The 26,188-nt window shown below is 46.5% G+C and overlaps 1 protein-coding gene across 1 annotated transcript in view; it reads right to left on the reverse strand.

Annotated features, from left to right (window-relative positions):
• Window positions 1-692: 692 nt before the first annotated feature.
• LOC143934382 (indolethylamine N-methyltransferase-like) overlaps window positions 693-26,188 on the reverse strand; it is a 101,934-nt gene continuing 76,438 nt past the window's right edge. The window contains exon 3 of the mRNA XM_077457951.1: window positions 693-1,205. Within this exon, the coding sequence (XP_077314077.1) occupies window positions 782-1,205 (424 nt within the window). The 3' untranslated portion in view covers window positions 693-781. The remainder of the gene's footprint in view (window positions 1,206-26,188) is intronic.

Below are 26,188 nucleotides of genomic sequence, written 5' to 3' on the forward strand. Positions count from 1 at the left end.
CTCTAATTTTCACAAAGACCAAATAATATCCACTAATTTGGGTTATTTTTACCAAAGATATGTAGCAGTATAAATCGTGGCCAAAATTTATGAAGAAAAATGATCACAGAAACAAAGAAAAATGCTTTTTTTTCGAAATTTTCGGTATTTTTTAATTTATAGCGCAAAAAATAAAAACCCAGAGGTGATCAAATTCCACCAAAAGAAAACTCTATTTGTGGGAAAAAAAGGACAAAAAATTCATTTGGGTACAGTGTTGCATGACTGAGTAATTGTCATTCACAGTGTGAGAGCACCGAAAGCTGAAAATTGGTCTGGGCAGGAGGGGTGTTTAAGTGCCCAGTAGGCAAGTGGTTAATCGCCCTATGTTTTATCTCCTTTTAAACAAATAAAGTATTGAACCTGATAATGTTATTTTTTTATCTTTTTTTTAAATATTATCCATACATTCTATCTAAAAGTATACTTTTATATAATCAACCATATTCTGATGAAAGAGACACTGTAAATGTTCTGAACTATATTGATATATAGATAAAAGATGTTTTACGCATGAAAGTTTTACAATTTTGTTCCAAGACAAGTCAACACACATTTAAATTCTGAATGATCTTTATTAAGATAGGAACATTTGTTAACACAATTTAACACAGATTAATGCAAAATAACATTGCTGATTTAGCACAGCTGTGATTTCTGATTGACATTAGTAGGTCGATGATTAATTCTATGTGTTGCCCGTAGATATGTCTTTGAGAAAAATGCTATTGGTACCAATCATCTACTCCCCTTTGCTTGCTACAATAAATAAAATGGCGCCATAATCAGTGAGATTGCTTACATTGCTTCTCGTCTTCACTGCACAGTAATCAATGACTAAACCCAGCTTACCGAGGGCGTTTTTCACAAACTCCTCATTATATTTAAAAAAATGCATCCGTTTCCCTTTCACAATCTTGTAGGTTGTATCTAATACCCCAAAAAGTAACAGTTTGCCTCCGCATTTTAGCATCTTTAAGATCTTTTCCAGATTCTTCATGTATTCATCTTCATTTTTACTGATGGATTCCAGTATCAACGCACTGATAATGCAATCAGCAAGTGGTAGTAGCACCGGGGAAGTTATGTTTTGCTTGTCAAAATCACATTTCAAAATTTGCTTGACAGATGACCTTAGGCGCATTTCTTTCTCCTGAAGTTGTTCTCTGAAAAAAAAAAAAAAAACATAGTATGGACATTACAGGAAAGTTTCCAATATACACTGAAAAATTCCAACAGCAAATGTCCGATGGAGCATACACATGGTCGGACTTTCCGACAACAAATGTTCGATGTGAGCTTGTTGTCGGAAAGTCTGACCGTGTGTATGCTCCATCGGACATTTGCTGTCGGAATTTCTGACAACAAAGGCTTGAGAGCAGGTTCTCAAATTTACCAACAACAAATTTTGTTGTCGGAAATTCCGAGTGTATATGTACCCAAGTCCGACACACAAAATTCCACGTATGCTCAGAATTAAGCAGAAGAGCCGCACTGGCTATTGAACTTAATTTTTCTTGGTTCATCATACGTGCTGTAGTAATTACAGATTATCCTCGCGCCACAATGTTTCAGATAAAGAAAAGTAAAGCAAAAATAAAAACAAGAAAGTATGGCTGCAGCAAAACACCGACAAGGGTTCAAACCCTCCCCTAAATCGATAAGCTGTATATATGTAACGTGTGTTCCGTTCCTTTGATGCTGCTGCCTTGTTTATAGTTTGCCTATATGCTTCATTTTAACCACTTTCAGACCGGACCATTTTGCTGGTCAATGACCAGAGGTCTTTTTACAATTTGGCACTGCGCTGCTTTAACTGGTAATTGCGCGGTCATGCAATGTTGTACCCAAACAAAATTTGCGTCCTTCTTTTCCCACAAATAGAGCTTTCTTTTAAAGGTATTTGACTGACTCAGCGATTTTTATTTTTTGCGATATAAACGTAAAAAGACCGCAAATTTTGAAAAAAATTATATTTTCTACTTTTTGTTATTAGAAAAATCCAATAAACTCAATTTTAGTCATACATTTAGGCCAAAATGTATTCAGCCAGATGTCTTTGGTAAAAAAAAAGTCAATAACTGTATATTTATTGGTTTGCGCAAAAGTTGTCACATCTACAAACTAAGGTACGTTTTCTGGAATTTACGCAGCTTTTAGTTTATGACTGCCTATCTCATTTCTTGAGGTGCTAAAATGGCAGGGCAGTACAAACCCCCCCCCAAATGACCCCATTTTGGAAAGTAGACACCCTAAGGAAATTGATAAGAGGCATGTTGAGCCCATTGAATATTTTATTTTTTTACCTCAAGCGATTGAATACATTTTTATTTATTTTTTTACACAAAGTTGTCACTAAATGATATATTGCTCACACATGCCATGGTTATATGTGGAATTGTACCCCAAAATACATTCTGCTGCTTCTCCTGAGTACGGGGATACCACATGTGGTCGACTTTTTGGAAGCCTAGCCGCGTACGGGGCCCCGAAACCAAGCACCGCCTTCAGGATTTCTAAGGGCATAGCATACATTTGTAATTTCACTCCTCACTACCTATCACAGTTTTGAAGGCCATAAAATGCCAAGATGGCACAAAACACCCACAAATGACCCCATTTTAGAAAGTAGACACCCCAAGCTATTTGCTGAGAGGCATGTTGAGTCCATGGAATATTTTATATTTTGCCACAAGTTGCGGGAAAATTACAAACTTTTATTTATTTATTTATTTATTTATTTTTTTCACAAAGTTGTCACTAAATGATATATTGCTCACACATGCTATGGGCATATGTGAAATGACACCCCAAAATAAATTCTGCTGCTTCTCCTGAGTACGGGGATACCACAGATGTGGGACTTTTTGGGAGCCTAGCCACGTACGAGGCCCCGAAAAACCAAGCACCGCCTTCAGGCTTTCTAAGGGCGTAAATTTTTTACTTCACTCCTCACTACCTATTACAGTTTTGAAGGCCATAAAATGCCAAGATGGCACAAAACCCCCACAAATGACCCAATTTTAGAAAGTAGACACCCCAAGCTATTTGCTGAGAGGCATGTTGAGTCCATGGAATATTTTATATTTTGCCACAAGTTGCGGGAATATTACAAACTTTTTTTTTTTCACAAAGTTGTCACTAAATGATATATTGATCACACATGCCATGGGCATATGTGAAATAACACCCCAAAATAAATTCTGCTGCTTCTCTTGAGTACGGGGATACCACATGTGTGGGATTTTTTGGGAGCCTAGCCGCGTACAGGGGGCCCGAAAACCAAGCACTGCCTTCAGGATTTCTAATGCCGCGTACACACGGGCAGACTGTATGGCGTACTTAGTCCGTCGAAACACATTTCAGCGGACAGTCCGCTCGTGTGTGGGCTTCAGCGGACTTTTTCAGCGTGCAGTCTGGCGTACTAAGTATTTCGGATTTTTCGAAATTCTGTCCTTCGTACTTTGGTTTCAGCGGACAATCCGCTCATCAGTAGGCTAGTTCGACGGACTAAGAATGGCGCATGCCCAGAAAGGATTTACACGGCGGAAGGGTGCTTTGCTGTGTATTGGACTTCCTATTTCTAGTCCCGTCGTACGTGCTGTACACGTCATCGCGCAAGCTTTCGACGGACTGTTTGTGCATCCGTGTGTGGTCAAGTCCGTTCAGTCGAAAGTATGACGGACTGTCCGTCGGATTGTATGACGGACTAAGTACGCCATACAGTCCGCTCGTGTGTACGCGGCATAAGGGTGTACATTTTTGATTTTACTCCTCACTACCTATCGCAGTTTTGAAGGCCATAAAATGCCAAGATGGCACAACCCCCCCCCCCCCCCAAATGACCCCATTTTGGAAAGTAGACACCCCTAAATTTAGGGGTACACTAGTGAGACTCACAGGTAAAAAAGCACCTAGGCTGTCAGCGACTGTATCAAAACGCTACAAAAAAAACTGTTAGCGATCGCAGGGATCAGGCCTGACTCTGCGATCACTGCAGTTATGTGTGTTGTGTTTTGTAAGTGACAGTGATCGATCGATACTGTACTTGGGTGGGCTGGGCTGGGCTTGGCGGAGGGGCTAAACGCAGGTGCTAGCAGGTATCTGGGCTGATCCCGCTAACAATGCGTTTTGGGAAACCTAAACTGCTGGCGACGCTAATATAGATCTGATCAGATACTATATTACTAAGGGAGGTGTATGCTTTGCGCGTGGGTGTTAGCGGTACTGGCACTAACCCGACGCTGCCTGGGGCGACGCAGACCTTATCTGACCCTCAAACTTATATCACCCGCCGGGTGATCAGGGGGTTAAACCTTTATTAGGTAATAAATGGCGGGTGCCCTGAAACTATAAAAAAATAACTAACCAACCAGCGTCACCTGTAACAGTTATATGGTGATCACTGGTGAAAGGGTTAACTAGGGGGCAATCAGGGGGCTTTATGCGGTAGTATATGGGGGTCCCAGGCGCTATAAAAAGCTGCGGCGAACCTAAATACCTACCTGCCTAACTAGCGTCACCTGTGACACTAATACAGCGATCAGAAAAACTATTGCTTATTAGGCTGGGTTCACACTGGAGCGATGCGGGAACGCCACGAATCCGCGGCGGGTTCCCGCATCACACTGCCCTATGCGAACTGCTGGGAGTGTCAGTGAAATGTTAATGACACCCCCAGATCAGTTCGCATATCGCAGTGTGATCTGCAAACTCTGACAGGAATCGGATCGCATAGTGTGAACACCCATGCGATCCGATTCTGCTGCGGACCAAAAAAAGGGTCCTGTGCGAGTTTGCGGCGGGTGCGATGCGAATTCAGCCATACTATCTGTATGGCTGAACTTGAATTGCACAGAGATCGGATGTGATTTGCACTGCAGTGCGGTGCGAATCACATCCGTTCTCATAAACCGCTGCAATGTGAACCCAGCCTTAGTGACACTGGCGACGGGGGTGATCACGGGGTTAAACCTTTATTGGGGGGGTTAGGGGGGTACCCTAGAACTAAAGGGGGCTAACCCTAACTGCCCTAACAGTTATTACAGTCACAAATGACACCAATGCAAAAAAAAAAAAGCAATTGGTGTCACTGTGACTGGGGGTGCAGGGGTGATTGGGGGGGTGATCGGGGGGTGAAGGGGGGGTGAGAGTGTGCCTGGCATGTTCTACTGTATTGTGTAGTGTTGGTGCAACTCACCGATCCTCTCTCCTCGGTGCCGGAACGAAAAATACCGACACGGAGGAGAGATTACATCACTTCCTCTGCCTGTGTTTACATTACAGGAGAGGAAGTGATGTCACGCTGCACTTCCATTCGTCGGGAGCGATCGCAAAGGGGTGGCCATGAACGAATGGCCGCCCCCTCATCCCGGATCGCTCCTGAACGGATTCCGACCGCCGCTGGCACCCCACCCGCGGGAAGGTAGGGACGTACATGTACGCCCATATGCCTGCCCGTGCCATTCTGTCGACGTACATCGTCGTGCGGCGGTCGGCAACTGGTTAAATGTGAGTACCCATGTCCTTTTTAGAATAAAGTTTGATTTTATTACATACTTCACTATTGGAGCTCCTTCTTTTCTCCTATGGATGTGAATGTTGGCTTGGGGCTGAGGACCTAGAGGGGACCACCCATACTACCTATACCATCTGCCTGTTGAAAGGAATATCTGCTGTTTACCTTACAGCAGTAAGGTAAGGTAGCCATTGCACCTAGTGTGTGGACACCTACTCACATGATCACTGGTGGAGTTACTGTTTACTCGCTGAGCCATCATATGTTGATAACACAGAGTGGATATATAAAGTGCACGTTCTGATATGGACTGAGGCCGCGTACACACGCGCGGACTGTTTGCCCAACCTTGTTCGTCAAACAGTTTCGGCAAACAGTCCGCTCAAAATTTGCATGAGCGGACTTGCCCACACACGAGCGGACTGTTTCAACGAACTGTTTGCCAAACAGTCCGCTCAACTTTTGAAATGAACGGACTCGCCCACGTAAGGAGGAGGCAAATCCGCCCATTTCGAGCGCGTGTACAGGTAGGCGGGGCCCGCGAAGGAGACGTCGCGGGCTCCGCCGCCTGCAATGGGCTTAAAGGGGAACCCCAACGCCGAAAAAAATCGGCGTGGGGGTTCCCCCAAAGTCCACACCAGACCCTTGTCCGAGCACGCTACCCGGCCGGCCAGGAAAGGGGGGCGAGCGAGCGCGCCCCCCCTCCTGAGCCGTACCAGGCCGCGTGCCCTCAACATGGGGGGGTGCCTTGAGGAAGGGGGGGCCGCGCGGCCCCCCCACCCCAAAGCACCTTGTCCCCATGTTGATGAGGACAAGGGCCTCTTCCCGACAACCCTGGCCGTTGGTTGTCGGGGTCTGCGGGCGGGGGGCTTATCGGAATCCGGGAGCCCCCTTTAAGAAGGGGGCCCCCGGATACCGGCCCCCCACCCTATGTGAATGAGTATGGGGTACAATGTACCCCTACCCATTCACCTGTGAAATAAAGTACAAAAAAAAACACAACACAGGGGAAAAAATATTTTATTGCACAGCTCCGGGGGTCTTCCGTCTTCGGGGGTCTTCTCGCCGGACTCCTCCGCTATCTGTGTGTAGCTCTTTTACTAGCGGAGGAGTCCGGCTTTCTTCCTCCCCGCCGCCGGCCTCTTCTCCCGACTTCGGGGGTCTTGTCCCCCTCTTCGGTTCTTCTGCCGGGCCACCGCGCCTTCTTGTAGCTCTTTTGCAGGCGGTGGCCCGGTCTTCTGTCGCCGCTGCCTTCCGTTCTTCTGTCGCCGCCTTCGGTTCTTCTGCCGGGCCACCGCGCCTTCTTGTAGCTCTTTTACAGGCGGTGGCCCGGTCTTCTGTCGCCGCTGTCGCTGTCGCCGCCTTCCGTTCTTGTTCTTCTTCTTGTTGTTCTTCTTCTTCTCCAGGAGATGTTGACACGTCGCTCTCTCCGGCCGGAATGCCAGAGCCGCGCTGTGCGGTCACTTATATAGTGACAATGGGGCGGGGTCACATGGTATATGTCACATGGGTTGGTCACATGGGTTGATGTCACATGGGGACTATGACATCGTAAGGGGGCGGGGTCACCATGTGACCAACCCATGTGACATATACCATGTGACACCGCCCCATTGTCACTATATAAGTGGCAGCGGAGCGTGTCCCTGGCATTCCGGCCGGAGGGAGCGACGTGTCAACATCGCCTGGAGAAGAAGAAGAAGAACAAGAAGAAGAACAAGAACGGAAGGCGGCGACAGCGACAGCGGCGACAGAAGACCGGGCCACCGCCTGTAAAAGAGCTACAAGAAGGCGCGGTGGCCCGGCAGAAGAACCGAAGGCGGCGACAGAAGAACGGAAGGCAGCGGCGACAGAAGACCGGGCCACCGCCTGCAAAAGAGCTACAAGAAGGCGCGGTGGCCCGGCAGAAGAACCGAAGAGGGGGACAAGACCCCCGAAGTCGGGAGAAGAGGCCGGCGGCGGGGAGGAAGAAAGCCGGACTCCTCCGCTAGTAAAAGAGCTACACACAGATAGCGGAGGAGTCCGGCGAGAAGACCCCCGAAGACGGAAGACCCCCGGAGCTGTGCAATAAAATATTTTTTCCCCTGTGTTGTGTTTTTTTTTGTACTTTATTTCACAGGTGAATGGGTAGGGGTACATTGTACCCCATACTCATTCACTTAGGGTGGGGGGCCGGTATCCGGGGGCCCCCTTCTTAAAGGGGGCTCCCGGATTCCGATAAGCCCCCCGCCCGCAGACCCCGACAACCAACGGCCAGGGTTGTCGGGAAGAGGCCCTTGTCCTCATCAACATGGGGACAAGGTGCTTTGGGGTGGGGGAGCCGCGCGGCCCCCCCTTCCCCAAGGCACCCCCCCATGTTGAGGGCACGCGGCCTGGTACGGCTCAGGAGGGGGGGCGCGCTCGCTCGCCCCCCTTTCCTGGCCGGCCGGGTAGCGTGCTCGGACAAGGGTCTGGTGTGGACTTTGGGGGAACCCCCACGCCGATTTTTTTCGGCGTTGGGGTTCCCCTTTAAGCCCATTCCAGGCGGCGGAGCCCGCGACGTCTCCTTCGCGGGCCCCGCCTACCTGTACACGCGCTCGAAATGGGCGGACTTTCCGAGCGGGAACAGTCCGCTCATTTCGAAAGTACAGCGGACAGGCCCACACACGGGCGGACTGTTCGCTCAAACACAGTTTCAGCGGACAGTTTTTCGGAATTTCCGAAAGACTTTGTCCGTCCAACTGTCCGCTGAAACTGTCCGCTGAAAGCCCACACACGAGCGGACTGTCCGCCCAAACACTGTTCAGCGGACAAGGTTGGGCGAACAGTCCGCCCGTGTGTACGCGGCCTGAGAGCTTTTTTATATAGAAATAGACACTTTCACTATTGCTTCGTTGCACCTTATTGGACATTGAACGATTCATTATTTGGCTTTTTTTCAGACTTTGTTACTTTTTTTTCTTTTTTTTTTTTTGAGTTTTACACTTTTATGCACTATGGACTGAATTACATCGTATATATATATATATATATATATATATATATATATATATATATATATATATATATATTCTTTTTTGATTATATGTTAAACAATTTTTGGCACTGAATGCACTTTATTGCTTATTGTCACTAGATGCACTTTTGTGGAAGAAGTTTTTTTATGATAGTTTGCATGCGTTTAGAATCAAAATAAGTTTCTGAAAGAGCATCTACTTATTATTGAACAAGATAACAGTTATTGAATGATTATTTGCACATTGTATATTGATAGTTATATCCATATTTATCTACTCTATTTATTTATTTGTACTTTTAGTGGAGCGCAACACCATTCACCATATTTACATCATACGTGTTGTACTTCACCGCGCTCTTGAAGTTCGGAATTTCTGACATTTGTGTGACTGTTTGTATGCAAGAAAAGTTTGAGCCCAACATCTGTCAGAAAAGAATCCATGGTTTTGTTGTCAAAATGTCCGATCGTGTGTACGTGGCATTAGGCTGTAATTTGGCAAATAAAAATCCTAGTTTAGGAATTTCTTTTTAAACTTGAATTGCATTGAAGTCAAGAGGAGGTTATATTTTATGTTTAAATTAGGTCCTTTGGAAGGCTACTACAAAAGCTATTGTCAGTGAAATGGCATGCTTGTGGTTTCTTTTTGTTTCTTTAAAGTGGTTGTATATATATACCCAGGGCCAACTTTAATATTGATTGGACCCTGGGCAAATGTTTTCTCGCCCCCCATACAGTTTTGCTCTCCACCTGCTCTGAGACATACAATAAATAGCAGCTAGACTTAAAATCAGTTTACTGTATCAGATCAGGCAGCGACTGAGTTTTGGTTTCCAGAGGTTACAGTGTATCATTACTGCTTACTGATTGGTTTCTAGAGGTTACAGCACACATTAAGGCTCGCTGATTAGTTGTTAGATGTTACAGCACATGATTTCTGCTTGTTAATTGGTTGCTAGAGATTACTGTACAGTAATACTGCTCACTGATTGGTTGCTAGAGGTTACAGCACATCATCTCCTCACTGTATGATATACATGAAAGCTGCCTTTATTTACATATCTATGCCACCCGATGCAGCTATTTACATATGAATGTCGCTGCTATTACATATGAATGCTGGTTATTTACATGTAAACACAGGGTCTGTAGGTGGGTCATTTGTACAAAACAATAGGGCAGAGCTGGGCAGCATTAGTAGCAGCACTTCACACTGAGACATCCAGACACAGCACGCGACTAAAACTTTAGGGGCAAGGGAATTTAAACTGGGATAGTTGGGTAGTATGAGGCAGCTGCTTTGGGCCCCACAAGAATGACAGGGCCCAGGGCAGTGACCCCTTTTTCCCTGCCTTAAAAACGGCCCTGTATATACCTGTAGCATCCTGGAGTTTTGGCATGGTTACTCCCCAAAATTTGCCTGCCAGGAATAGTCATCTTGGCTAATTGTAAGAGATTAATTGATTTTTCCCTAAGTCTGACCTTTTTGCACTTGGTACAGGAAGGGCATGCAGGGTTACATTACGGGTATGTGGGGTGTCCGTGCCAATAGGCAGGTTTTTTTTTTTAAATCTCTTGGCCTGCTGGGAGAGCCTATATATTCTGGTGGAGTCAGGTGATCTGTGTTCTGTGCCACCTGGACAGCTGTCTGGGTGGAAGTGTATTGTACTGCCTGGGCTGCTAGACCGGAGATTGGGCCTATCACGGGCACATCTGGCTGCTAGGCTGTCTGAGGGCCTATCCAGAAGTAAGAGAGCAGCACAGAATTTGGATTGTGGCTTGCAATCCAACCAGAAGTGACGGTTCTGCTGGCCAGAGAACCTGACGTGATCAGAGGTAGAGGTGAAGCTGTCGCCAAAACAGGACCAATCACCTTATTACCAGGAACCACAGAGAGTAACTGATGCAAGTACTGGAGCAGTATTCTCACCAGCCGGGGACAGTGAAGAATCAGGCCAGGGAATAAAGGGTATCAAGCCAGGGACCCAGCCAGTGGAGGTGACGCTTGCAGAGAAGCCTTGTGTGTCAAGCTAGGGACGAGCAGGTCAGTGGGGTGAAGCTTGAGAGGTATGTTGAGTGCCAAGCTAGGGACCCAGCAGAGAAGCGGGGGGACGCTGGAGGAAGATACCACCACGAAGATTGGAGGAGCTCCAGGGATTCAGTGTCAGGGAATCATCTAGTCTAGTAAGAGACTGGGCGCTCAGTGGGCTGAAGAATTACAAGAAGCGATTGTAGTGAAAGTGAAAGAACTGTTACTCTTTGTGTTGAGAACTGTTAAAGACTGTTTCCATAGTAGACAGCATTCCTGCACATGCAGATGTGGCGTCTTGCTGGATGCCTTTCCCTGCATGGCTGTCCTCCTGTTGAAGTCTCAGAGTCTGTCAATTAAACTTGCAACTACCTAAGGGTGTGTTGGCCCTAACCTTATCTCCCAAAACTTCTGTTAAGAGAAATAAAAATCTCTTTTGCATTCAAGAAGTGTCTGGCGTCCAATAACTTTAACTACCTTGCACACACTATGCCTTACAACCCATCTCATTCAGAAGGATGTTAGCTATCTGTGGCCCTAGGGGTTCTAATTAGACCAAAGGAGGCCTGGGACCTTGGTACTTATGTCATGTATGGTTTGCTACACTTCTAGGTACGTGTTTTTTCCTCCCCTTTTTGGGGTGGTTCTTGAGCCTTGAATCCCCCCTGGCATCTTATACCACCCTGCTCGTTTCCAGGTCAGTTTATGGTGGGTTAATCTATCTTTGCCAACAATTATGTACTATTTCCTTCCCCTTTCTCCCCTCCTTCTGTTCCCTGACCCTCTCTTATTGTTGCTTTCTCCCCTTCCTTTCTCTCCCCCCTCTTCCTTTCCCTTTTCATATTCACCTTCCTTCCTCCTTTTTGTTGTTTTTATCCCCCCCTTTCCTGCTCCCCCTTTTTGTTTTGTTTTTTCCCCTTCATTCCACCTCTTCCTCCTCCACTGGTTATTTTCTGTCTGTGGTTCCCTTTTGTGTTATTACTTGTTACTAGGGATGAGCCGAACACCCCCCTGTTCGGTTCGCACCAGAACCTGCGAACAGACCTAAACTTTGTGTGAACTTTAGAACCCTATTAAAGTCTATGGGACTCGAACGTTCACAATCTAAAGTGCTCATTTTAAAGGGTAATATGCAGGTTACTGTCCTAAAAAGTGTTTGGGGACCCGGGTCCTGCCCCAGGGGACATGGATCAATGCAAAAAAAAGTTTTAAAAATGGCCGTTTTTTCAGGAGCAGTGATTTTAATAATGATTAAAGTGAAACAATAAAAGTGTAATATTCCTTTAAATTTCGTAGCTGGGGGGTATCTATAGTATGCCTGTGAAGGGGCGCATGTTTCTGGTGCTTAGAACTGTCCCTGCACAAAGTGTCATTTGTGCAGGAAAAAAAGTCTTTTAAAATCACTTGCGGCTATTGTCGGGTCCCGTAATACAGAGAACACTCAATGAGTGTTCTCTGCATTAGCGGACAATTCATTCATTCATTGATAAAAAAAAAAAAAAAAGCGTGGGGGTTCCCATAAATTCAATTACCAGGCCCTTCAGGTCTGACATGGATATTAAGGGGAACCCCGTGTCAAATAAAAAAAAAAAATTGACGTGGGGGTCCCCCTAAATATCCATAACCAGACCCTTCAGGTCTGATATGGATATTAAGGGGAACCCCGCATCAAATTTAAAAAAAAATTGACGTGGGGGTCCCCCTAAAAATCCATATCAGACTCTTTATCCGAGCACGCAACCTGGCAGGCCGCAGGAAAAGAGGGGGGGGGACGAGAGAGCGGCCCCCCTCCCTCCTGAACCGTACCAGGCCACATACCCTCAACATTGGGAGGATGCTTTGGGGGTCTGTGACCCCTCAAAGCACCTTGTCCCCATGTTGATGAGGACAAGGGCCTCATCCTCACAACCCTGGCCGTTGGTTGTGAGGGTCTGCGGGCAGGGGGCTTATCAGAATCTGGAAGCCCCCTTTAACAAGGGGACCCCCAGATCCCGCCCCCCCCCTGTTTGAAATGGTAAGGGGGTACAAAAGTACCCCTACCATTTCACAAAGAAAGTGTCAAAATGGTTAAATAAGACAAACACACTTTTGAAAAGTTCCTTTATTAAAAATAAATAAAATAAAAAAAAGATTCCAGCGGTGCTAATCCACTCTTGCTATCCAGCGACGGGTCTCCGGGGTCCAGCGATGGATGATCATATCCAGCGACGGGGATCTCTCAGTCCAGCGCTGTCCATACATCCTTCTTCTGTCTCCACTCCGGAGACACTGCAGAGATCCCAGCGCTGACGTTTCTTATATTAGGAGGGCGGGGCCACCCATCACCTGACCCCGCCCCTCTGACGCTGGAGAGGGAAGCCAGGGGTTCCCCAGTGACATGTAGGTGACCCCGCCCCCTCTGATGTAACGCAGGTTTCCGTTACATCAGAGGGGGCGGGGTCACCCATACGTCACTGGGGAACCCCTGGCTCCCTTCACCAGCGTCAGAGGGGGCGGGGTCAGGTGACGGGTGGCCCCGCCCTCCTAATATAAGAAACGTCAGCGCTGGAATCTCTGCAGTGTCTCCGGAGTGGAGACAGAAGAAGGATGTATGGACAGCGCTGGACTGAGAGATCCCCTGTCGCTGGATATGATCATCCATCGCTGGACCCCGGAGACCTGTCGCTGGATAGCAAGAGTGGATTAGCAACGCTGGAATCTTTTTTTTAATTTTTTTTATTTTTAATAAAGGAATTTTTCAAAAGTGTGTTTGTCTTATTTAACCATTTTGACACTTTCTTTGTGAAATGGTAGGGGTACTTTTGTACCCCCTTACCATTTCAAACAGGGGGGGCGGGATCTGGGGGTCCCCTTGTTAAAGGGGGCTTCCAGATTCTGATAAGCCCCCCGCCCGCAGACCCTCACAACCAACGGCCAGGGTTGTGAGGATGAGGCCCTTGTCCTCATCAACATGGGGACAAGGTGCTTTGAGGGGTCACAGACCCCCAAAGCATCCTCCCAATGTTGAGGGTATGTGGCATGGTACGGTTCAGGAGGGAGGGGGGGACCGCTCTCTCGTCCCCCCCTCTTTTCCTGCAGCCTGCCAGGTTGCGTGCTTGGATAAAGGGTCTGATATGGATTTTTAGGGGGACCCCCACGTCAATTTTTTTTTAAATTTGATGCGGGGTTCCCCTTAATATCCATATCTGTCAATATCTGTCAATATCCATATCAGACCGGAAGATTACTGTCCAAAATTGTTGTACAACCGAGCACGTCCACCAAATGTGAAAGTGAGCAGCTTTAGGTTAAACCTCTGCTCTTCCAATCTCATTTTGTGGCCTGTGTCCTCTTACACTCCTTGAGACTGAATCATTTTTTTCCTAAGCTGGGATCACCATTAAGGTATTTGTAAATCGCTATCTTATCCCCTCTCATACGTCTCTTCTCCAGCGAGAATAAATGAAGTGCTTGTATTCGTAGTCCTCCAATCCCAGTATTAATTTAGTTGTCCTTCTTTGGATTCTCTCCAGCTCCAGCACATCCCTTCTGAGGACTGGTGACCAGAACTGGACGGAATACTCCAGATGTGGCCTAACCAGAGTTTTTTTTTAAAGTAGCAAGATTATAATTTTATCTCTGGAGAATATCCTCTTTTTATGCATGTTAAAGAGGCCCGTCCACCGCTGCAAAAACCAGCAGCTACACATACTGCAGCTGCTGGCTTTAATAGTAGGACACTATGACACTACGGCTTAACGCTGGGAACCCTACTGTGCATGAGCGAAGCTCCGCTCCTCTCTCCTATTTGCCTGGCAACAGGGGGAAGAGGAGGGAGCTGAGCCGTGCTGTCAATATCCATGGCTGTGGCACCCGGAAGTGGGAACAGGATACCTGTCAAAGACGTATCCTGTGCCACTCTCCACATCAAAAGGTGCCAATTGTGTCACCAGAGGGGGAGGAAAAAAATGAGTGGAAGTTCCACTTTTGGGTGGAACTCCGCTTTAATATTCTGCTGGCTTTGGTAGCTGCAGCTTGACATTTCATGCTATTGCTCAGTCTGTCTTCTACTAAGACCCCCAGATCTTTTTCCATCCTTGACTCCCCCAGAGGTTCTCCTCGTAGTGAGTAGTTTGCTTTTATGTTTTTAGCCCCCAATTGCATTACTTTACATTTCTTCACATTAAACCTCATTCGCCATGTAATTGCCCACTCAATTATTTTGTTCAAGTCATTTTGTAAAATTCCTATATCCTGCTGTGAAGTTATTGCCCTGCTTATTTTTGTGTCATTGGAAAAAATTGAGATTGAGCTAATTATCCCATCCTCTATATTATTTACAAATAAATTAAACAGAATTAGTCCCAAGACAGAGCCTTGGGGTACCCTACTTACCATTACAGACCAGTCTGAGCACATGTTATTTATCACTACCCTTTGAACGTGCCCCTGTAACCAGTTTTCTATCCAAGTACAAACCTTATGGTCCATGCCTGCAGACCTCAGCTTGTAGATTAAGCATCTATGGGGAACTGTATTGAATGCTTTTGCGAAATCCGGATACACCACATACACAGGCTTCCCCCTCTAGATGGCAAATCACTTCCTCATAGAATGTTAACAGATTGGTCTGGCAAGAACGATCCTTCGTAAACCCATGCTGGTTACTCTTAATGATACTGTTATCTTCAGCAAATTCTTGGATATAGCTCCTTATCACCCCTCCAATAATTTACCTACTATTGATGTTACGCTGACTGGCCTGTAGTTTCCAGGAATATGTCTCTGCCCTTTTTTGAATATTGGTACCACATTGGTTTTTCTCCAATCAGCCGGTACCAATCCTGTCAGTATACTATGCACAAAGATTAGGAATAATATACCATTATTCTATACCATTAGGCTATAACCTGACTGAGTTCTTTGAGGACTCTCGGGTGTAAGCCATCTGGTCTAATTCATTTGTGTTAAGCTTATCCAGTCTTTTTCTTTAATCCAGCCTCTGTTAGCCACTTGGGATGGGCGAACATTTCGGCCCAAGCATAAGTTTGTGCCGAACTTTGGTTGTTCGACGAACAACAAACATTATGCAGTGTTTGTGGCAAACTCAAAAGCCTGTTAAAGTCTATAGGACACTAACATGAAAAACCAAAAGTGTTCCTTTTAAAGGCTTTTATGCAAGTTATTGTCATAAAAAGTGTTTGAGGACCCGGGTCCTGCCCCAGGGGACATGTATCAATGCAAAAAAAAGTTTTAAAAAAGTCAGTTTTTTCAGGAGCAGTGATTTTAATAATGATTAAAGTGAAACAATAAAAATGAAATATTCCTTTAAATATTGCACCTGGGGGTGTCCTTAGTATACCTGTAAAGTGGCACAGTTTTCCTGTATTTAGAAAAGTACAACAGCAAAATTAAATTTCTAAGGAAAGAAAGGCATTTAAAACTGATTGCGACTGTAATAAATTGTATAGATAAAATGAATTGAAAAAAAAAAAACGGCATTGGGCCCCCCCCCAGTCCATTACCAGGCCCTTTGGGTCTGGTATGAATATTAAGGGGAACCCCGAACCAAAATGTAAAAAATGTTGGCCATGTGACATCAGTGGAAGGCGGAGTCACCTGTTTATGCTACCGGGTGGCCCGCCCTCAGCTAAATAACAGCTTTCATCGAGAAGAAACGTGCAGTGTGCAGGAGCCTCCAATGGAGGTGGAGCTGTTACGTTTTTTTTTCTTTTTTTTGGTTTGTCGTGCAGCGTGAGATGGACTTGTCCCAAAGTGTCTCTTGTAATTTTGACGATTTTTTAAATTTTTTTGTGAATTGGTAGGGGTACAATGTACCCGTTACCAATTCAAATAGGGGGCTGAGATCTGGGGGTCTCCTTATTAAAGGGGGCTTCCAGATTCTGATAAGCCCCCTGCCCGCAGACCCCCACAACCACCGGACAAAGGTTGTGGGGGGTGAGGCCCTTGTCCCCATCAACATGGGGAAAAGGTGCTTTGGGGGCGATTCCAAATCACCCCCCCCTGTTGAGGGCATTTGGCCTGGTATGGTTCAGGAGGGGGGCTCTCTCTCGCCCCCCACTCTTTTCCTGCAGCCTGCCAGGTTGTGTGCTCGTATAAGGGTCTGGTATGGATTTTGGGAGGACCCCTATGACATTTTTTTTTATTTGGGTGCAGGGTTCCCCTTAAAATCCACGGCAGACCTGAAGGGCTAATAAAAAATCATCAGAAATACTGATATCCTAAATAGATACTGTCGAGGGTATGGAAGTTTCATTGGGCATTAAAGAATGTTCATGAGAGCGTTGTCTTAATCTATGGCATAACAAAATGAAAAAGCCGCGCACATACATAAATACTGTAAATAAAATTAAATATAAACACCTATGAGTGATTAATTGATTGATTGCAATAGTAGTGAAAAAAATTGATCTACCCCTCTAATAAATCAAACATACAAATCAAAAATAGTCTAGTGAAAACTAAATGAATACCTACATTTCATAAGAATTCATGGAAAAAATAACAAATAAAAAATTGGTAATTGTAATAATAATGTAAAAATAAAAAATAAAAAGTGTCCAATCTTCTGTGCAACCAAAAAACACCAAGGATTGTGACCACCACCACACAAAATATGCGCTTACCAAAAGGCAAGCGATTTCATGCCCATAGTCAAGCTCCACAGCACCTCCTCAGACCATGATCACAGTAGGCTCCCTTATTGAATGAAACAGGCTGGGATCAACCGCAGCACGTGAAGCAGAAATGGGAAGAAGACTCACCATAACATAATTCCATATAACAAATTTAATAAAAGTAAAGACACTTACATAGAAAGCAGTAAAAACGCCCATAAAAAATGCCAGCCGGCATGCATCGCCTGTCCAACCTACGCTGTATTGCGCTGTATCACATCAGCACCTCTTCCATCCGACGTATGTTTCATTGTAAAAATACTTATTTGTGGGGTCTTCCACATTTGCTGTCGAAAAGTCTGGTCGTGTGTACATGGCATTAGGCTCTAACTGGCTTCAAAATGGGTGGGCTCGTGCATAAAGCAATGCGCCCTGAGCCAACCCCCTTGCAAATTAATATTCTCCGTTGTCTTCCTGATTCTCCTCCCGGCCAATCAGGAAGTGAGTCTTAAGACCCGATTGGAGGGGGGAGAATCAGTGGATAAACCGCTGAGGAGGAGAAGCAGCTGGGAAGCAGCTGAAGACTCCTGGGAAGCCGCTGAGGAGGAGAAGCAGGGGGGAAGCCACCGAAGCCGTCCGCAACCTGGATGGGGTAAGCAGGGTGGGATGATCGACCGATCACAAGCCACCACTGAATGACACAGTGGAGAGGATTTCCTCATCCACCTGAAATGCATAGATGGGGAAATCGAGTCAATTTTTTTTCATTCTACTCGCTGGTTTAAATGCAAAAAACTGACTTATCTATGAGCAGCCTAATACACCACTATAATACCCATCAGCTACTCCAAAATATTTGGAAAGCACATCCACAAATTTTTGATGAAATATAAATAAACATTATTTATTTTATATATGCTATATCTATAAATTTTAGGAACTTTTTAAAACAGAACTCCAGATACAAAAAGCAAGATGAATAGCATGTTAAAAGATAAAATAATACAACCAGCTTTTTATGCAATATTCACTTTCAGTCCAGAGATGCCCCCCATAGTACCATTTTTTCTGCTGCTTGATGTCCTCGGTCTGATGGCCGGGATTATTAAAACCCCCTTCTTCTAGGCCCAGGTTGTCCTGGACCCTCCCCAATCTGTGACTGGACAGTGATATGAGAAGCACCGCTGTGATGGTCTTGTCTCTCTGTCACTCTGCTCTCTCCTTTTATCAGCATGCTATTTGTCAGCACATGAACATGAACAGAGATTGCAAGAAGCTGATATCACGTGAGATTCAGGTACTTTCCTGCCTAATTAATTTGTGCCTAATTTATATCTGCCTAGAGTTCAGTTTTAATAAATATATAATATATCTTGTTATACAATATTATCATTATCTTTCTCTTTTTACCCACAATAATAATCACCATATGTTTTCACATATATGTTAGCTAAAGGGGTTGTAAAGTAATATATATATATTTTTTTAAATAACAAACATGTCATACTTACCTCCACTGTGCAACTCGTTTTGCACAGAGTGGCCCCGAACCTGCTCTTCTCGGGTCTCTCGGCAGCTGTCTCGGCTTCTCCCGCAAATACTTCTCACGTTCATGCGAGCTCCCTCACATGGTGAGAAGCACCTGTGGGCGCTCTCCCGTGATACAGCCGGCGGCTATAGCCGATCGCTCTATCACACGGCCCCACCCCCAACACGCTGCATCATTGGATGTGATTGACAGCAGCGCGAGCCAATGGCTGCGCTGCTTTCAATCCATCCACTCCAGCCAATCAGCGGCCAGGCTGAGCGGTGAAGAGGACGTTGGGGGCGAGTGCGGGACTTTCGAGGGGTCAGGTAAGTGAAATGGGGGGACTGGGGGTGCTGGCACTGTGAGATGTTTTTTCACCTTAATGCATAGAATGCATTAAGGTGAAAAAATATTTACCTTTACAACCCCTTTTAATTTGGTTGATTTACTAAGGAAGTTAGCAATCTTCACTGAAAAAAAAAGCATAAATATTCGCTTCAATTATCCAGTTACGTGATCTGCATGTGATTGAAAAGTGAACAGAAATTTTTTTGTGAAGATTCTCAACTTTTATTAGTCTCATTGTGTCAGCATGATCAAACCTTTTAGCAATCTTCCTTGTCCCTCACCGATATATTGTAACTTTTAAATCAATATGGATCTCACACAGTTTTACTTATTATGATAAGACATCTTTTTTCAAGTGGCTGGTAGCAACAAAACACGTCATGAACAATTACAGTAAGTACAAGATCTCTGTACTCAATACCAGCTGCTTATGAAACACAGAGGTGTTGGGATTTTCTATTACACCTCCCTTATCAAAGGGCCAAAAGTGACCACATTGACCCTTATTGACTTCACACAGTTGAATTTCATTGACTACATTGGCGACACCCAAGCTGATGTCTACAAGACTAGAGAGAGCTTGAACTGCAAGGTCTCACTGATCTAAGTTCTATATATAAATTGCAAATTTAACTACTAGGAGATCAGTCAAATACTATCTAGACTTAAACCTGCTCCCACCCCCATTCTAAGCCCTATTTTATCTACCCTGTAAAGCAGGGGCCTCAAACTGGTGGCCCTTCAGCTTTTGCAAAACTACAATTCCCATCATGCCTCTGCCTGTGGGAGTCATGCTTGTAACTGTCAGCCTTGCATTGCCTCATGGGACTTGCAACAGCTGGAGGGCTGCCAGTGTGAGACCCCTGTGTAATTATATCACATACTGGACACACAAAAGCTGTAGCTTGCGAAAATGTTGTTGGGAACCTTACGGCAGCCATGACAATCTTGGCTAACAGTTACACCTTGCAGTAGAAATCTGAACCCCCCTCCCTCCTCTCTTATTTCCAGGAATTCATAGGCTTAACACTTCAAAAGAGTTGCTATCTCAACATAGAGAAGCAAACCAGGATTAGGCCTGTGGAAACAACTAATGTAGGCCTGGCAGGATGTCCAGGCCTATCGTAAAACCATCACCCTCTCAATTCAGAGAACACACAGGTACCGGTCGTAAATACCTCAATCCACATAAAGCTCAAACAGTTTAGTATAGTTCTGAAATTTCAGCATTTTTCTGAAATAGTTCTGAAATTTCAGCATTTTTCATAACTTCCAAATTAATAATAGCACCATCATAACATGCACATATTTTGTTTCCTCAGATAACTTGTAACGTTTTAAGTCCAGACACCCCTATGACAGATCATATGCGAAACCACTGGTACCCCTTATTCCTCAAAGGTAAATTAGACATTGGAAACCTGCCATGTTTATGTAGCACTAACCCCTGAAGGAGCTGCTGGAATTTGATTCGGGCCTGCACTCTGCTAATGAACCCCGCTGAATTGGCTCAGTCCCCTTCACACAGCTGCGGTGCAATACAGTACAGTACAATATAATATAATACAATATACCTGTATTGTAACCTCAGGATCCACTGGCTCCACCTGTTGGGAGAAAACAACACTCCACACAACTGGACACTTAACCAAAAATGTTTTACTGTGAATATGTTTCAAAAGGTGGTTACAGCAATTGTGCTGTCATCCCAACATAGAACGACAGTACAATGGATTTCAACATAAACAATTGCAACAATATATATAGTAGCTCCCCCTACTTTTAAAGCTATAAGTGAGATCTCACTTAAAGTACTTAGTCTTTGATCTTCTTGTCTTCGCTAGCTAAAGTAACTCCTTGTGATTTGTAATTCACAGGTTAAAGTAAGTTAAGTTGAGGTAAAGGTGCTCCTGGTGTAATTTCAGTAACTGTGTTACAAGACTCAGAACGTCAGAGTAGATATACCTCAATCTTTCTCAGTGTCAGTTGCTCTGCACCTCCTCTGTGGAACTATAAATCCCAGTGAGGCCTGTGTATGAGTCTAACTGAGTGTGAAAGTTAAACTGTGGGCCGTAACTCGCTCACCAACTGGATTGGAACTCCGTGTAGTAGCTCTGGTCCGGTGACTGCAGCTTGCTCCGTCACTCCATTCCGCTATGCTGAGCGAACTTGGTCTTACGATGCTCAAAATAAGTGTCTCTGGATTTCCCCAATCCGCCACTGTGTTTCTGACACCGTCAGGTCATTCACACAAACTGTAGGAGTTGCGACCAGTGATGGCTATAGGCCCCTTCTCATGGGAAACCTCCTCACAGATCCTCACAGGCAGTCCATGCGATCCCAAGAGACCTAAAATGGCCGCTCCAGTTCCTTTTATGCCCTACCCAGCATGCACCGTGAGAGAAAGTGTTCATGGGTAGGTCATCAAGCCTCCTGGGTAAAAGGGTCAACCTTCTAATCAAAACAACAGTCACTTCCTGTATATGTCTTTTGTGCTGTCTTCAAAGCAATAAACATTCAAATTCAGTACCAGTAGTCTAAACTCAAATGGTTCATCTTACAACACAAATCTGACAGAGGAGCTTCCCATCAATTCACATATGATGGAGAGCTGTCCTGTGCACTCACAGCTGACACTATAGCGTCTGGTACAGATGTACCAAGGAGTGAGTTGGGGTTGTCACTCACTGAATCAGAAGTAGAGGGACCAGGCAGTTCAGGGTTTCTTTTGCTGACAAACTGAGATGCTTCAGAGCATTGGCCCAATGTATCATAAGTCAGTCTTTGTGGTGGGCGAATGTCTCTTTGTTCTTTGCATTTTCGGGGTATCCACTCCTTTTGAACAAATGTCTTCCTCCCTCCTCTCAGGAGCTAAGGATGGAGAGTAAACAGGAGTACTGGGCCCCCCTGTGTGATGAGTTGCCGGCACAAATTCTGAGGCCTCTGCCCTAAGAGTTCCATCATTATCCTCCCCTACTTCTAAGGAGATATCAGCATCTGTCTCTGAAGTTTCTGGGGGCCACAGCCAACTCATCTCCACTTCCTCATCTTCATCTGTAGAGGGTGCAGGCTGAGATCTGGTTACTGGCCTATGCACAACAGTGGTTGTGGAGGGGAGTTCCTCCTCTCGACTTTTCCTGACTGCCTCTGTGAGAGGTAAGAGGTGATTCTGATGCCAAGTTTTCACTGGCCCAGTGTTTCCTTCTGGCCTGATTTCATACAATGGGAGCCCTGGAAGCTTCCTACACACAACAGAAGGCTGTGATCTCCAGTGATCAGCCAACTTATGCTTGTCTGGGATGCCTAGATTCCTCAGCAAAACCCGGTCACCTGGTTGAAGATCCTGAACTCTTACTTTTAGGTCAAAGTTCCTCTTGTTCCTATTTTCTCTGGAGTTCGAGGTGGCTCTAGCCTGTTCGTAAGCTATCTTCAAATTCCTCCGCTGTTCTGTCCACATATGCTCGATGAGAGGTCTCTGATTTGTGGTCCAAGGAAGTCCCAAAAGCTAGATCTACTGGTAGCCTGGCTTCACGGCCGAACATTAGTCTGTAGGGCGAATATCCAGTAGCATCACTCTTGGTACTATTGTAGGCATGGACCAGTGCAGTGATATGCTTGCTCCACATTTGTCACATTTGTGGGTCTGGGCCAAGAAGTGACAGCCTCCAGTTTCTTGAGATCTGTTGCTACTACTTCTTCAGACACAATGTGCCCTAAGTAGTTCACTGAAGGTTGGTAGAATTGGCATTTCTCCATTGAGAGTTTCAGGCCTTCATTGTGAAGCCTTTTCAGGACCTTCTCCAGGCGCTCTTCGTGTTCCTCTAGTGTTCTTCCAAACACTATGACATCACCCAGGTACACCAGCACTTCAGTCAGGTTCATGTCACCCACTGTCTTCTCCATCAATCTCTGGAAGGTTGCTCGGGCCCCAGACAGACCTTGGGCCATCCGATTGAACTCGAAGAAGCCCACAGGGGTGATAAAAGCGGTCTTCTCTCTGTTTTCGGGGCACATGGGGATCCGATAGTATTCACTCTTTAGGTCCAGCACACTGAACCACTTCGCCCCCGAGAGGCTCTGTAAGGCATCCTCTATCCGAGGTGTGGTGTACTGGTCAGGAATAGTCCTCCGGTTCAGGGTCCTATAGTCGACACATACTTGTAGGGATCAGTTTTTCTTTCTTACCACCACTATTGGGGAGGTGAAAGGACTCCTGGACTCTCTGATAATGCCCATCCTTTTAAGTTCTGCCAGTTGTTCCCTCAGGTCTTCCAGATCCCCCAATGGGATTCACCTGAATCTCTCCCGAAAGGATTTGTCCTCTTCCAACCAAATTTAATGTTCGGCACTCTTTGCACGCCCCACATCAAACTCACTTTTTGAGAAAACTGACCTCCATCTCAAGAGTTGGGCTTTAGCTCTCTCCATTCATGCCGGAGTAAGAGGTGTGTTTTTCAGGCAGAATTCTTCTGGCGGAATCTCTCCTGCTTGCTCTCCCATTAAATCACATGCAGAGACTGGGGTGGCTGGGCTGGCCTGCCCTAACAGTGTCCTGGCTGGTACCCTCACTGGCACAGCTGCTGTGTTGCAGACGCTGACTGAAATCTTGCCTCAGTTCCTCTTTAATGCTCTAGTTGGCAATACTTCAGGGATAAGTTCCAGTCCTCTATGTTGACTTGAAGTCTCGAGGACAATGAATGGTCCCGGCTTTTCCCAGCTTAACTTGATGGAGGCTCTCAGAGTACTTCACCTGGCTGGACCAGTCTCTCTTTCTTATCCAGAAGCCAGATTTTTCCTACTCCCTCTTTTGGGGCCTTCTCTTCTTGTTTGAGATCTCGATACACCTGGGCAAGCATAGGGTGTATTTTTGTGGGGGGCTTCTTCCCTGCAGTACAAGCAGTGTAAGTAGTTTCCTCACCAAGTCAGTGTTTGTCCCAATAATGAGGGAGCTCTTGTCAGCCCCTGGGGGACAAGGGCACACCACGACCAAGGTGTCAAAGGTCTCAGCCAGGGGCGGACTGACAACTTATGGGGCCCCCGGGCAATAGGAGATCATGGGGCCCCCTGTGTCCCTGTCCATACGCAAACCACACAAAACACCAACTTATTGCACAGCGCCCACATTACATACATTAGTCCCTTCCCCCTTTAGCTACAGTGGCTGCAGCTAAGGATGTACACATGCTGCAGCAGGAATTATACCTCCTGTTGCTTTTGGTGGGTGATTTTGACCCATTCAAGTAAATAGGACCACTCTGCAAACACCTTGCAACTTTGTGCAATGCACGAAGTTGCAGCATGCTAGTGTGGGATCCAAGTGGTTAAAGCAGGTGATGAAGAGGCAATACAAATCTTAACCCTTTTTTTTGGCTGTACTGCACAAGGTTGCACGGCCTTTTGCAAAGCAGCCCCATTCACTTGAATGAGTTACGCTTGGCAGGCACTACACTGGTTAAGTGTGACAGGGTGTATAATTCCTGCTGCAAATGCAACACGTGTAAACCCCTGGCCACTACAGTTAAAGGGGGTGTGGTTGGGGGGTGAGAAAAAAAACAGTGCTCAACTATGAGGTTTTACCACCCCCAAACTGTGAATGTAGACAATCCCTAACTGTCCTGCGCCCCCTATCAGAGTTGGTGTTTAGGGGACACCTGGTATGAAGACAGAGAGGGACTCCTGAGATAAGGACAGAGAGGTGGTCCTGGGATGAGAGCAGAGAGGGGGTCCTGGGATAAGAGCAGAGAGAGGTCCTGGGATGAGAGCAGAGAGGGGACACAGGGATGTCAGCAGAGAGGGGGTCCTGAGATGAGAGCAGAAAGGAGGCCCAGGGATGAGAGCAGAGAGGGGGTCCTGAGATGAGAGCAGAGAGGGGGTCTTGAGATGAGAGCAGAAAGGGGGCCCAGGGATGAGAGCAGAGAGGGGGTCCTGGGATGAGAGCAGAGAGGGGGCCCTGGGATGAGAGCAGAAATGGGGCCCAGGGATGACAGCAGAGAGGGGGTCTTGAGATGGGAGCAGAGAGGCGGTCCTGAGATGAGAGCAGAGAGGGGGTTCTGGGATGAGAGCAGAGAGGGGGTTCTGGGATGAGAGCAGAGAGGGGGTTCTGGGATGAGAGCAGAGAGGGGGTTCTGGGATGAGAGCAGAGAGGGGGTCCTGAGATGAGAGCAGAAAGGGGGCCCAGGGATGACAGCAGAGAGGGGGTCTTGAGAAGAGAGCAGAGAGGGGGTCCTGAGATGAGAGAAGAAAGGGGGCCCAGGGATGACAGCAGAGAGGGGGTCCTGGGATGACAGCAGAGAGAGGGTCCTGGGATGGGAGCAGAGAGGGGTCCTGGGATGGGAGCAGAGAGGGGTCCTGGGATAAGAGCAGAGAGGGAGGGTTCTGGGACGAGAGCAGAGAGGGGTCCTGGGATGAGAACAGAGAGGGGGTCCTGAGATGAGAGAAGAAAGGGGGCCCAGGGATGACAGCAGAGAGGGGGTCCTGGGATGACAGCAGAGAGGGGGTCCTGGGACGAGAGCAGAGAGGGGGTCTTGGGACGAGAGCAGAGAGGGGGTCTTGGGACGAGAGCAGAGAGGGGTCCTGGGACGAGAGCAGAGAGGGGTCCTGGGACGAGAGCAGAGAGGGGTCCTGGGATGACAGCAGAGAGGGGGTCCTGGGATGACAGCAGAGAGGGGGTCCTGGGATGACAGCAGAGAGGGGGTCCTGGGATGACAGCAGAGAGAGAGGGGTCCTGGGACGAGAGCAGAGAGGGGTCCTGGGACGAGAGCAGAGAGGGGTCCTGGGACGAGAGCAGAGAGGGGTCCTGGGACAAGAGCAGAGAGGGTTCCTGGGATGAGAACAGAAAGGGGGCCCTGGGATGACAGCAGAGGGGGGGCCCTGGATGACAGCAGGGGGGGGTGTCCTGGATGACAGCAGAGAGGGGGGTCCTGGGACAAGAGGCAAGCAGCATCTCTTTGGTTTTGGGGAGTTTAACAGGATATGTGCTGCGGGATACTTTTGGATTGGGATTGGGTAAAGGACTTGTCCTAATAGGGGGATCGGATTTGTAATCTCCCCACACCACCCCACCTTGCAGCACAAGTTTGCTGCTCTCCAAAAGCAACCCCAACCATCACTTCTC

Source organism: Lithobates pipiens, unplaced genomic scaffold, assembly GCF_037356315.1.
Source record: "Lithobates pipiens isolate NorthernLeopardFrog02 unplaced genomic scaffold, aLitPip1_a1.2 Scaffold_27, whole genome shotgun sequence".
In the NCBI taxonomy this organism is placed as follows: Eukaryota; Metazoa; Chordata; class Amphibia; order Anura; family Ranidae; genus Lithobates; species Lithobates pipiens.